This window comes from Mauremys mutica, chromosome 3 (assembly GCF_020497125.1).
Source record: "Mauremys mutica isolate MM-2020 ecotype Southern chromosome 3, ASM2049712v1, whole genome shotgun sequence".
NCBI lineage: Eukaryota > Metazoa > Chordata > Testudines > Geoemydidae > Mauremys > Mauremys mutica.
In genome coordinates this window covers 148,139,322-148,151,766 of record NC_059074.1, presented here as the reverse complement: position 1 = coordinate 148,151,766, position 12,445 = coordinate 148,139,322, and the positions used below count along the sequence as shown (strand labels likewise).

Here is a 12,445-nt window from a genome sequence, read left to right as displayed (position 1 = left end):
TAGCTAAGCCACGCGTGGGGGGCAGGCTGGTGACTGTGAACGAACCGGAGGGGGCTGCACAGGAATCGGGGGTGCGGGGGCAGAGCGGAGCGGGCTGCGGTGACCGACGGGGCAGGAGGCCGGGCGGGGAACCCAGGGGAGCCGCACCAGCCCCAGCCCCAGCCCAGGGAGGGAGGGAGACCGACCGCCACACGTGGTGCCGGGAGCACAGTGCCCGCGCTCACGGTCACACTTCCGACACGCGTGCAGAGGCCGCGACGTGTCCCAGCAGGGAGCGGGAAGCAGCCCCCAGCCCCCAGCCCCCACCCCCCGGGCGGGCAACTCCGCTCTGGGTTTGCAACCTGTAGCGCCCCCCCGCCCCCCTTCCCCGGTGCCTGGCTCCGCCCGGCGAGGAGCCCGGCCGCGCCAGCCCCGGGGCACAGTGGCGGCGGGTGCTTACACGTCTCCCGTGGCCCCAGGGCGGGGGCTGGTTCCTTTTCCCGCCGCCTCTCGCTGGCAACTCTCGGGGGCGGCTAGCGGTCCTCGCTCGCAGCTTCCCGGGCTGGGGAGCGGGGCGGGGCGCTCCCCCGGGTCCTAGTGCTCGTCTCCTCCACCAGGCTGAGTGCCGGGGTGCTGGGGCACCCTCCATAGGCCACTGCCCCTCGCCCCTCTGCTATCCCCACACACAGCTCTGCCGGTGCCCTTCACCCTGACCTGCAGCCCCCTGCTATCCCAGCCCTGGGCTCCCCTCACACAGCTCTGCCGGTGCCCTTCACCCTGACCTGCAGCCCCCCCTGCTATCCCAACCCTGGGCTCCCCTCACACAGCTCTGCCAGTGCCCCTCATCCCTGACCTGCAGCCCCTGCTATCCCAGCCCTGGGCTCCCCTCACACAGCTCTGCCGGTGCCCCTCATCCCTGACCTGCAGCCCCCCCGCTATCCCAGCCCTGGGCTCCCCTCACACAGCTCTGCCAGTGCCCCTCATCCCTGACCTGCAGCCCCTGCTATCCCAGCCCTGGGCTCCCCACACACAGCTCTGCCGGTGCCCCTCGCCCCTGACCTGCAGCCCCCCGCTATCCCAGCCCTGGGCTTCCCACACACAGCTCTGCCGGTGCCCCTCATCCCTGACCTGCAGCCCCCCTGCTATCCCAGCCCTGGGCTCCCCACACACAGCTCTGCCCGTGCCCCTCACCCCTGACCTGCAGCCCCCCCTGCTATCCCAGCCCTGGGCTCCCCACACACAGCTCTGCCGGTGCCCCTTGCCCTGACCTGCAGCCCCCCCGCTATCCCAGCCCTGGGCTCCCCACACACAGCTCTGCCAGCGCTCCTTGCTCCTGACCAGCAGCAGAACAAAGTGGTTCTGGCTTCTGGCCCTTGGTGGGTTAGAGGGGTGAGGGGCCTGAGAACTGTCTCCCCCTTTGTCTGGCCCTTTCCCCACTCTGGACATCTACCTGACTGAACCCAGCCTTGACTCTTCAGCAAGTGTCTGCCCCTGGTTCTCTCCCTCTGCTGCCCTTCATCCCGGAGAAGAGAACTAAGACATCCCACACACCAACACACCCTTGCCATGAAGGGACACCCCAGCCACTCAGATCCCTTCCACATTTGCCACCATTTCCTTGGTTCCTGAGGCCAGGGTGCCTAGGGCTGGACTCAGATCCTTCTCCAGGCAATGCTGTGGACCTCCCCCTGCAGGATCTCCCTCCTGGCAAGAACTGACTGAGGTGCTGCTTCTTAGAGCTTCCTGGGGCAGGGCAGGCCAGCCCTGTGAATGACAGACAGAGGATGCCCACCACTGCCCAGAGCAGGGGGCAGTGGTGGGCATCCTTGTGGTGCAGCAGTTTGCCCTGAGAGACAGGGGACACCTTGGGACAGGGACCAGAAGAGCAGCTCCATGTAGCTGGTTCTGCTCAAGCCTCCTCCCCAGGGGCCCTTTCACTTCCTCATGTGGTGCTGGCCAGCCCACCATATTAACCTTTCTACAGACATTGGGGCAGGAGGCTGCACAGCTTTGCTCAGCTCATGGTCCTGGCTCAGCAGGGGAAGGTGCAGACCCAGAGGAGAGAGGCCAGCCTTGTTCCCTGAGCTGGTGCCTCTGTCTCCAGGATCACCCCACACCAGAACAGCCAAGTTACCATTATGACAGCACAATCTGTGTTCCCAGATCTGGGCTCCCAGGACCTCTCATCCCCCCGTGCTCCAGCCCTCCAGGGTCAGGGCTCCCCTGTCACCCTCATTCCTCACCCCATGGCCTTGTGCATCTGCAGCCCGTTACCTCAAGGATCCAGCTGTCTCTGGGGTTTACACTGCCATCTCCTCTCCTCTGCCGCTCTTGGCCGAGTAGTCCCGGTGAGTGCCTACCACCCACAGGAGGAATGAAGCGCTTCTTAACCCCAAAGCTGAGCCAAGCCCTTCCACAGACTGCACAGCAGGTGCAGATTTAAGAGCCATGCCACCAGCTGGGACTGGCTCAGCACAGCCCCCACTGGCTCAGCCGGTGGACGCTGCCTGCAGCAGCAGTTTGCAGGAGGAAGTAGCTTCACCCATAGAAACTGCAGGGAAGGTTTGTCAGTAGAACGTGACCTGCCTGGGAGTCTGGGGCTAAGCACCAGAACCCATGAGGAAGGGGGCTGGGGAGTTTCATGGGCTTGCAATTGGGCAGGGCCTTGAGTTTAGGGTTCTTCCCAAAAAGGACCCGTCAAGCAACACAGTACCAGGCAGGAACATGGGCTTCAGTGCAAAGCTGGAGGGGAAAGCGCCCCCTTCTGAGACACCTGTAGTGCTGCCTGCAGCACTGCACCCCTTCACAGGCTGGGACCTTGGAGTCAGTACTGGCTGTGACTGGACAGCATCCCTGCTATCACCCACACCTCTCTCTGCAGCACGCTGGCTTTTCCTGCTGGCTCTCATCCCAGTACAAGGCCTGACCCTGTCTGTTGCGCTGGCGATTTGGCAATGAGGACGCTTGTCCCACCAACAACTGGACTGAGACCCACCAGCCCCTCCCCCCCCCCCCCACAAGCCCTGAGCAGCCATGGAATGACACTGGGCCATTGCTGACCAGCTGCTCTTGGAGTAGGTGGTGGCCAAGCCCTTGAGCCCATCATCTCAACCACCTTCTTCCAGCCCCTGCCAGGGCTTGCCCCCTCCCCAGTTCGGAGAGTACGAGGCTCCCTGCCACAGGGCAAGAGGCTGCCTCTCTCGCGGGCTCCCATCAAGGCAGCATGAATGCTGTGTTTACTTTGGCGAGAGTGAAAGCAGGTTGATTGAGTTGGACTAGAATACAGGAGGTGGAGCCAATAGGAGGGAGGCAAGAAAGCTAAGAGGAAAACTCTTTCCTGGACTGGGAAGCAGGAAGATATGGGGAACGTCACTGCATAGGCGGAAGGCTGAGAGCCCTGAAGACTGACTCCCACTGTGTGCACAGACAGTACAGCCTGGCCCCACACGTGCCAGCCAGTGTGCCACAGACCTTCCCCTGGGAGAGAGGGGAGCTCAGCCTCCATGGCCCCGCCAGCCCCATACCTCACGGCCACAGCTCCCAACAAGGTAGCCAATCAGTGCCAGTTCTGCCTGTGATTTTGTGCTATGGCCCTGGGAACTAGACCAAGACCTGCCCATTTCACTCCATAGATATCAGGAGGGACTGAGCAAAGATTGGAATGGAACTGACTACCTGCAGTCTGGTGCCAGGGGACCCCACCCTTACCTTATTTGCTTGGCCCAGGGGCCCTGAGGTCAGCCCCCGCCCCAGGCGCCATGCCTGCTCACACATTAGAAGTTGCAAGTCAGATGTTCCTTTTGGAATGGGGAAAAACCCAGATGTTCCAGTCTGACAGCCCCACCCCCCCCATCCTGCCAGGTTTTGCTGTAGTACTATGCACCTGTAGAGCCCAGCCCTGCAGTGAGAAAGGGATTAGCTAATAGCCAAGGTGCTGCAGAGACATGGGCAAAGAAAAGGATGGCAGCTCTCAAGCTGACAGGAGCAGCCCCTTATCCTGAACTCAATACACTTGCTTGGTACCCACAGCCTTCCCTGTCATCCTAGAGTATCCCTACCTTTTAAATCCAATCCTCGCACCTCAAATCCAGCAGGGAGGAGAGGGTGTGATATGGCTCACCTTTCCCCTGGGGCTGAGCACACAGCCCCCTACTCCATCCAGTGCCTGATACCCTCTCACTCTGAATGGCAGCCTGTAGCAGGGTGGTCACAGCTGGCCCTTATAAGAGGGCAGTGGCCCATGGAGTAGTCAGTCTCTCTCTGTTGAGAGAGAGACAGACACAGATGGATGCTCGCTTGCTTGCTTGCTGCTGGGAAGCTCAGGGTGCCTGGAGTGAGGCAGGGCTGGGGAAAGACCAGAGGGGTGGGGGAGCTCTAGGCTGGCAACTCCCTGGACTGCAGGGCCTTTTCCAAAGCTCTACAGAGGCACTGGGCTGCAGAGAGAGGCAGCAGGTCCAGATCCAACCTTGCCTATGAGTGGCTGACACTGCAGTCTGCCCCAGGGCATGGGGACTAGGTTGGTGACTGGCAGTAGCCTACGACTGAGGTGAGGTGGGGATGGGGGTTCCCTGGGGAGGGGAGACCCTGAGACTGAGGGGTTACTGCCAGGGGGAAGCACCCCAGATATCAGGGCACTGGAGTCCAGGGAGGGACATAGGGGCTAAGCAGCAGTAGGACACTGGCCTGCAGAGGGTGCTCCAGAGGCTGGAGAGCTAATTCCCTGAGATGACCAGCAGGAGGCACTGCAGGGGTGAGTTACACAGCCTAAGAAGCTCACTGGCTCCCCTTGTGCCCATCCTTTGTGCCCTTGTGGTTGGTTAGGAGCAACCGGAGTCAAGTGCAGCCCAGTACAGTTGCTGCAAAGCATCTGGGGTCTCAGTGGACAGAGTAATGAACTCACCCCCTACACCAACCATGTGAACTGGGGCATGGGCCTGTGAAAATCCCCCCTGAGCAGTGGGTGGAGAACAGGTGCTACTTCTGGACTGAGCTCCCCTGGGAGGGGTGTCTGGGTCTGGCCTGACCCACAGCTCCTTCCCCGGGCAGGTCTCCTTGGGGAGGGGGTGGCAGTTGCAGGCAGAGGAAAGCTCACCAGCTTAGCACTCAGTGGTATGGAATCACCTCTAGGCTGTGTCTCCAGGGAGGGGGGTGAGATTCCCTGTAGACCCCGCTCTAGTTGGGGTCAGCTGGGCAGCTCGGGGCTGGGCTATGATCTACCATGCACAAGGAAGGCTTCAGGTCCAGGCTTCCCGGAGAGAAGGACCAGCTCCCCCTGCGATTTCAGTGTTCCAAGGAGCCCCTCGCCAACCCAGCGCAGTGCAGACTAGCCCCCTTTTCCATTGAACCCAGCACAGCTCTCCCTAGCAAGCACTGGTTCCTACAGCACACCTGAGGGATCTGAGGAAGGCCCCCTGGCATGGGACTCAGGAGAATCGCAGCCCAAGGGAACCTCCTCCTAACGCTGGCCCTGCTAGCAAGAGGAGGAAGAAACAGCAAGATAATTTGGTTTGTTTGGTTTTAATAACAACAATAATCCCTTTTCCCTGCGCTGGACAGCCTGTGCCCCAGGGCATCTGGGGAATCAGCTGCCCAACACCCCCAAACACAGGGCTCCATCAGCTCCACTGGTACACAAAGACCGGTCCCTGCAAGCTCAGTGAGTGGGCTCTGATAGATACAGCAATGCACCCCCTTCCTGCTCTGTGTCTGCCAGAGCAGCCTGGTCCCTGGCGGCTGCTCCCATTAGGCGTGGGTGGGTGAGGGGCAGCCCTGGGCTGGTACGGCCCAGCACAGCAGTCTCTCTCCCTCCCAGTACTCCCATCAGCCCTGGGGAGGGAGGGAGCCCTGTGGACAGGTGCTGGGTGGAGAGGTCCTGCTAGGATGGCACACAAGTGGGAGCTAACAGACCTGCATGGAGGAAGCAATGGCAGTCTCAAGCCCCCTTGCAACCTGCATCCCCCCAATCCAGTAGGCTCATTCTTTCTTCCCAAAGAACTTCTTAAAGACGGATTTGTTCTTGTGGCGAGAGGAGGCGCCTTCCCGTGGGCTCCCCGGCCTGGCCACGAAGGAGTGACAGCGAGCCCTGGGCATGGCCACCGCCTGCTCCCCGATGTACAGTGTGATGGAGTAGCTGCTCCCAGCCTCCAGGGGCTCCTTGGGCACCGACACCGGCGTGATCTTCTGGTAAGTGGCTGAAAGAGATGAAGCATTGGGCAGGCTGCAGCTTCCCATGGAAACACCACCACCACCACTGAACTATCAGGGGGCCTGGGATATGGGGCCTTTCCCTGCCAAGCCCCAGATCCTGTCTGGCCCCTGATCAGAGGATGGTCAGGCTCGCCGGGCGGGGGGTGTCATAACCCAATTCCCTCACAGGAGGTATGAGAGCTTTGACTAGCAGGGCACCAGCTCCAATCTGGTCCCACATACAGGGGACTGTCTGGATAAGGGGCACTGGGGAATGGGATACAAATACAGGGACTTCCTATCCACTTTATTTTGGGGGCAACCTCCCCAGTGCCCAGAGCAGAGACCCCTCTCTATTCTAGACATGTCACTGTGAGGAGAAGGGTGTTGGCGCCATCACATGGTGGCCTTTGGCAATTAAATTCAGACCTTGAAAAGGAAAGTCTGAACTTTCAGGGGAAAGACACCTTAGGGCTGGGTGGGCAAGTGTGAGGTTCAGCTGAAAGCCTGTGAAGCTGTGCTTAGTCCCACAAGCCCAGGTGGAAGCCTACCTGGGAAGCTCAGACTCTTTACAGCTTGAATGGCTCTTCTAAAACCTGCATATAGGTCATACACTCTCCATCCCCAGCCTCACCCCCGATTGGGGTCAACCAAGCATGACTCACAACCCCAACCTTGGGGATGAAGCCCTTGGACTGGCTCTGTGATGGGAACACAAAGAGGCCTGGATCTCAGCCCCCTTCCCATCATCTCTGACTAGCGAACCACTTATATGTAGCAGCCTGCCACAGCCAGCCAATCAGGAGCCAGAAGCCTACTAAGGCCGGTCAATCAGGATTCTATACCACCATTCATGCCAGGATCTCCAAGCTCTTTACAAGCACAGCCCCGCTGGAAGGGGGGTTAGGATTACAGACGGGGAGACTGAGGTGCAGAGTCCTCCCTGGACAAAGGGCCAGAGCCAGGAACAGAGCACCGACCTATGGGCTCCCGGTCCCCTGCTCCTGCCACTAACCCAGTCTCCTTGTGCTCCATACCTGAGGTGAACGAGTGAGACCTCCTCTTGTGTGTCACCAGCGCATCCTCCTCCTCCTGGTAACTGTTATCCTGGGATCTTGGAGACCCAGCAGGCAACCACTGGCACTGCCTGTGCCCTGTCGTGTGGCTGACGGCTTTGTGATTATCTCCTAATGCAGAAAGGGAAAACACAAGGAAAGGAGCTTATATATGTCAGACAGACAAGGGCTTCTAAGCACAGGTTGCTCTAGCACAAACTCAGTGCATTACAATGGTACTGTTGTTACACTGGTGCAACATGGTAAGATGCAAGGTCACAACAGGATGCCACCCTGCCAGCCCCAAAGAGCCTTGGGTCACTTGTACTGTCTGCAGGGGAGGATTAGCCCACCAAACCCAGAATGGTGATGGGAGTAGAAGATGGGACCTTTCACCTCTGGAAATTGGTACCAATCCAGCCCTGGTCAGCAGTGACCTAGCTTCATTCCATGGCTGGACTGCGCAAGGGGAGCTGGTGGGTTTCAGTCCAGCCACTGGTGGGACAAACATCCTCATCACAAAATCCCCAGTTCAACGGACAGGGTGAGGCTTGGCACTTGGCAGAGAGACCCCAGTTAAAACCAGGGTGCTGCAAGGAGGGAGGGAGGTGACTCAGTAGGGGGTGCTCTCTCCTCTTGAGTAGCAGTGACTCAGCAGAGGGTGGTGGAGATGTCTCTAGAGGGTCAGTACTGAGCCCAATGCTCTGAAGGGGGGCTGTGCTGCAGGGAGGTGTTGTGTGTAGCTCAACAGGGGGCGCTCTCTCCTCTGACCTCAGCATCCCAGTGCAGTGCTAGGAGCAGCAGTACTCCAAGTGGGGTCATCTTCCAGAGGAGGTGGCTTGGCCAGGGCACTCTGCACAGGAGCTGGGATGGGGGTGAGGTGTGGGGAGGTTAACCCAGGTGTCCTGCCCAAACTCCAGCGTGGGCGAGTTCATGGTGTCTCTCCAGCTGGAGAGAGGATTCTGAGGACATTAGTGTCTCCTACTCAGCTTGGCTCCCTCTCACCATGCAATGGCTGGTGTCACTCGTACATGCTTCGTACCAGCTCTGAGACTGTGCAGGAAGGCCCTGCTGGCGGAAGGACTCAGGACATGATGCTGGAACCTGTAGCTCGGGTGGGGGTTATTATGGAGCCACCTACCCAGGCGTGAGCAGAGTAGTGTGAGGGGCACTGTCCTGCTACAGGGAGCAAGCGAGACTGAGCTGGGCACGTGAGAAGAGGCCCCAACAGGCTGGGGTGCTGGGAAGTCACCACACCCACCCACCTGCTTGTGAGGCTGCTGAATCCAGTGTGTCCTCCCGAGTCCCATAAGGCAGCTGCAGCCTGGCACTTGACCTGGGCAGCAGTGTGATCTCTTGGTTCTTGGCTGTAACAGGCTGATGATGTCCCAGCAGGTGGGCAGAGCTGGAGCTTCCAGGCCCAGAGATCTTGCTGGGTCTGGGTACAAAAGGGAGTGGCAGAGAGACAGATTTACAGAGCCTGTCTCACCTGCAGAGAGGGCCTGCTCGCCTCAGGCAATCCGATCCACAGACAATTCAAACCAGCTTGGGCAGGACCCCTACCTGGGGGCTCTGAGTGGGGGAGGCATCTAATGCAGGCCACAGCCTGGCTCACCTGAAGCTTCTTTATAGCCCAGGAAGCTGGGTGACACAGCATGCTAATGGGGTTGGGAGGTGATACTAAACTGGGAGGAGCTGCAAACCCCAGTGAAGATGGGGCAATAGCCAAAGGGACGTGGAGAGGTTAGAGACATGGGCAGGTAATGGAAGGAGATTTGGCCTGGGCAGCGCAGCTAATTCATTGGGTCAGCACAGCCCCCTTCAGCTACGCTGCAGGGCCCTGGCATGAGTGGCTCTGAATGCCAAGCATTAACCATCACCTGCTCACTGATTAGATGGAGTTTCCCAGCACTCACCCCATAGCAGAGCTGGTCCCTTCGGCAGGCTGCGTGAGTGCCTGGAAATAATCCACTTCAGGGAAACCTGTGGGCAAAGCAAATATCTATTGATAACGTGGAATAGAGTCAGCAACAAGAGTCCTGAAATTCACAGATGGCAGGGCCTGTCTCATGCCACGTTGGGCTGAACCACCTGGGGCCAATGCCGGAAAGGTGCTGAGAGTCATGGGTGCTCGGCATGGCTCAGGATTTGCCCTTCTGTGCTCAGTGTCGGGTCAACAGCAGAGGTTCCCGTCTAGGGGAATGGGTTACGGAGGCTGCCTTGGGCAGCCCCAGATGGCCTGGCACTTGGGATAGGTAAGGGCAGTGCCTGTCTGCGAGCTGTCACCTTATATTGAAATGTTTCCAGTTAATATGGAGTTATTAAAGTTAAGGGTGCAATAAAACCCAACTTAGTTTGAGCCTCTAGGTTGGTTATGGAAAATGTATTTAGTAGAGGACCACTTAGAATGATGAAACTAAACTTTATTCAAAAGCAAAATGCGTCGCTAAGCAAACAGGGATGTGATTACTACTTACCCAGTACCACAATTCTACATGCACACGAAGATGAAATAGCGTGTCAGCGAGCGATTGGACCACTGACAACAGCGTGCCGTCCAACCTGATAATCTTGGAACCTAACGGGACCCTTTGGACGTTAAGTGGTGCTCCTCCCAAATTAACAAAATGACTCCTTTTATAATCTATTATCATACTATCTAACATTACACTGTCCCTTACCATAATTATATTTCCTCCTCCTCCTTATTGGCTCTTTACATTACATATTATGTAAATGAACATCTGAACCAACATCCTTCCCATACTATCAATACAGACAGAATTGGAAAAAAACCCCAAACATTCACAATTCTCAAAAATACTAATTAAAAACCCTGCTTGAAGCAGTTATAACCAAAACCTAACGGCTCCATAGCCATGGCTCATGTCCTTGATAACCGCAATATTTTTACTGTCTCCAACTTATCTCTAACTTTCTCACACTAGCAACCTCCATTTCCCAGACTCCTCTACACTTTGGCTAACTTTAAGCCAAAGCCTAATTTGTACATAACATAGGGTACAGACCCCAAGCACTTTTTCTCACCGAGGGACAATAATCGGTGTGGGGTGGGTCTGACAGATCTAGGTGTGAGGAGCAACCCAGCTGCATGTACAAAGGGCTTCTTGTCTATAAGGGGGGGGTAATGCACTCTGTGGGTTATGATTTCGAAAGCACATTAACATGTTGTGCATTAATTGGTTCACGTAGACCCTGCTGGTGTGCTTTAACACAGTGTTGTTTGAAACAGTACTATATTAAAGCCCTTTGCTGTACACCAGCAGGGTCTACACAGAGCAATTCATGCACAACACTTCGGTGTGCTTTAGACATCACACCCTCTCACAGCGCACTTCCTCACAAAGCCCTTCCCTGCTGCACATGGGGGCGTTTTGCGGCTATTTTTCTGTCCATGTTCACAACATCAAGGGGCACCAGAATGAAAATGAACTAGGGAAGCAGGTCCTGGCTCAGTGTCTGCAAACTAACCAGGCCAAGCCCTTCTCCACAGCTCAGCACCGGGACAATAATGTTTGGCTGTTTACATAGCTCCTCTCCTCCCGAGGAGCCCATCAAGATGCCCAAATTCCAGACATTCAGGAGCCACCTCTGGGGTGGAGGGCAGCACCAGGCACACAAACCACTCCACCACAGGGAGAGGCAGCAAAGAGAAAATTTGGCCAGCACATGGGCCCAGGAATCCTGAGTGTCCCTGCAGAGCAAAAGGGAGTGTAGGCTCTAAGGTCTGGTCTGAGAGATTCAGATACAGCAACCTGCATGGGACTCTCACTGCATAGACAGCAGCACCTCAAGTTGGAGCCTATGGCTCCAAGGAATCTGGGAAGTTCCCCATCTGCTCTCACCCCTCAGCTACCCCGCGAGATTTAGTCTGGTGAGTTTGGACATTGGGGTGGGGGGGGATCACACTCTCACTTGCAAACCTCCAGCAATAGGGGGAGGAAATGTACTGAATAAACACATGCTTCAAATCCCCTGGTGCCCTGTGGAACAGAGCAGTGTGGGACAGGCCAGGGACTCACGCTGGCCCATGGCAGGGGTTGGCTCCTCTTGCCCTGGGGTCTCAATGATTCTCTCTCACACCTGGCCGGGATTTCGTCACAGTGCCTGAGCCGCCTGCCCGGGCACAGACCTTGTTTAATGGTCATGCCCATAGGAGCGCCTCAACCTCATGGGATCTCACCAGTTTTATGGCAGGGGGACTCAGCTGGCATCAGTGGAGTCACTCCTGATTTACACTGGAGCACGTGAGGTCACAAATCAAGCCTAGCCCTGAAACTTAGAAGGGGAGAAATGTAGACCTCTGACTCCTCCTGCACCAGAAAGTTCAGGAAGGACTATCCGCTTGTGGTGAGAGCAAAGCAATGAAAGCACAGAATGAAGCTTCCTGCACAGTTCATCCAGCGCCCCTCAGTCCTGCTGTTGTTCCAGCCCTGGGCTCCCCTCACACAGCTCTGCCACTGCCCCTCACCCTGACCTGCAGCCCCCACTCCCCCCGCCGCTATCCCAGCCCTGGGCTCCCCCCACACAGCTCTGCCCATGCCCCTCACTGATCCATCCCTGCATTGCCTCCTGCTCTGCCAGTGGCTGGAGTGTTCCTCACCTGAATTCTGCTGCAGTTTGGAGACCCACTGGTTCATGAGCAGCTGTGATGGAGCTTTCAAGAGGTACTCAGAGCCGTCCCGCAGCCTGGGAGGAAAATAGCAAGTCAGCAAAACGATGACATGAGGTGCAAATTCCTACCCCGCCCCTCTCCAACCCCACCAGCCTAGGAGCCAAAGGGATAGAGGGTGGAATTACACTAGAACCCCCTATTAACTCTCTCTGGGCTACAGGCCCCAAGGCAAAGGAACCATGCTTCAGTGATTAGGGCCTGGTCCCCAATGCTCAGGGGCTGGCATTTCATCGGAGCTGACTGCTTACCATTATCTGGCTATGCGTGTGGTCAATGAAGGGCATTCGTCACAGCACTATGAAGAGGCCAGCAGGAGGCACTGTACTTATGGGACTGCCCACCCTTCCTGAAGCTCTGTGGAATTGACTGGTTGGGGTTACTCACTGTAGCCTGAAGCAGTTGGTCTTTTTGGTATACTCGGTTTCCTGGGTGCACTGTGCTCCCGAGAGGTTCAGGGGCAGGGCCACCACGGAGCTCTGCAGCACAAGGGACAGCAAAGAAGACAGTGAGGCCTCTGAGGCTTGGAGGG

The 12,445-nt window shown here is 57.3% G+C and overlaps 2 protein-coding genes across 7 annotated transcripts in view; both read right to left on the bottom strand.

Annotated features, from left to right (window-relative positions):
* The window catches only part of SLC29A1 (solute carrier family 29 member 1 (Augustine blood group)), a 56,344-nt gene extending 53,947 nt beyond the window's left edge, over nt 1-2,397 (bottom strand). The window contains exon 1 of one of the 4 annotated variants that reach the window (XM_045010562.1): nt 2,254-2,397. The gene's annotated coding sequence lies outside the window, so the exon portion shown is untranslated. Of the gene's footprint in view, nt 1-439; nt 562-2,253 lie in introns of those variants that run through there. The other 3 variants (XM_045010558.1, XM_045010559.1, XM_045010564.1) reach the window with 3 other exon arrangements.
* Nucleotides 2,398-5,490: 3,093 nt separating this feature from the next.
* Nucleotides 5,491-12,445, bottom strand: part of LOC123366283 — a 47,820-nt gene continuing 40,865 nt past the window's right edge. For all 3 annotated transcript variants that reach the window (XM_045009572.1, XM_045009570.1, XM_045009571.1), the window contains 6 exons: nt 12,301-12,392; nt 11,845-11,930; nt 9,137-9,203; nt 8,486-8,658; nt 7,203-7,352; nt 5,491-6,170 (listed from right to left, as the gene is read on the bottom strand). In XM_045009572.1, coding sequence (XP_044865507.1) covers nt 5,953-6,170; nt 7,203-7,352; nt 8,486-8,658; nt 9,137-9,203; nt 11,845-11,930; nt 12,301-12,392 — 786 coding nt within the window. In that variant the 3' untranslated portion in view covers nt 5,491-5,952. The remainder of the gene's footprint in view (nt 6,171-7,202; nt 7,353-8,485; nt 8,659-9,136; nt 9,204-11,844; nt 11,931-12,300; nt 12,393-12,445) is intronic.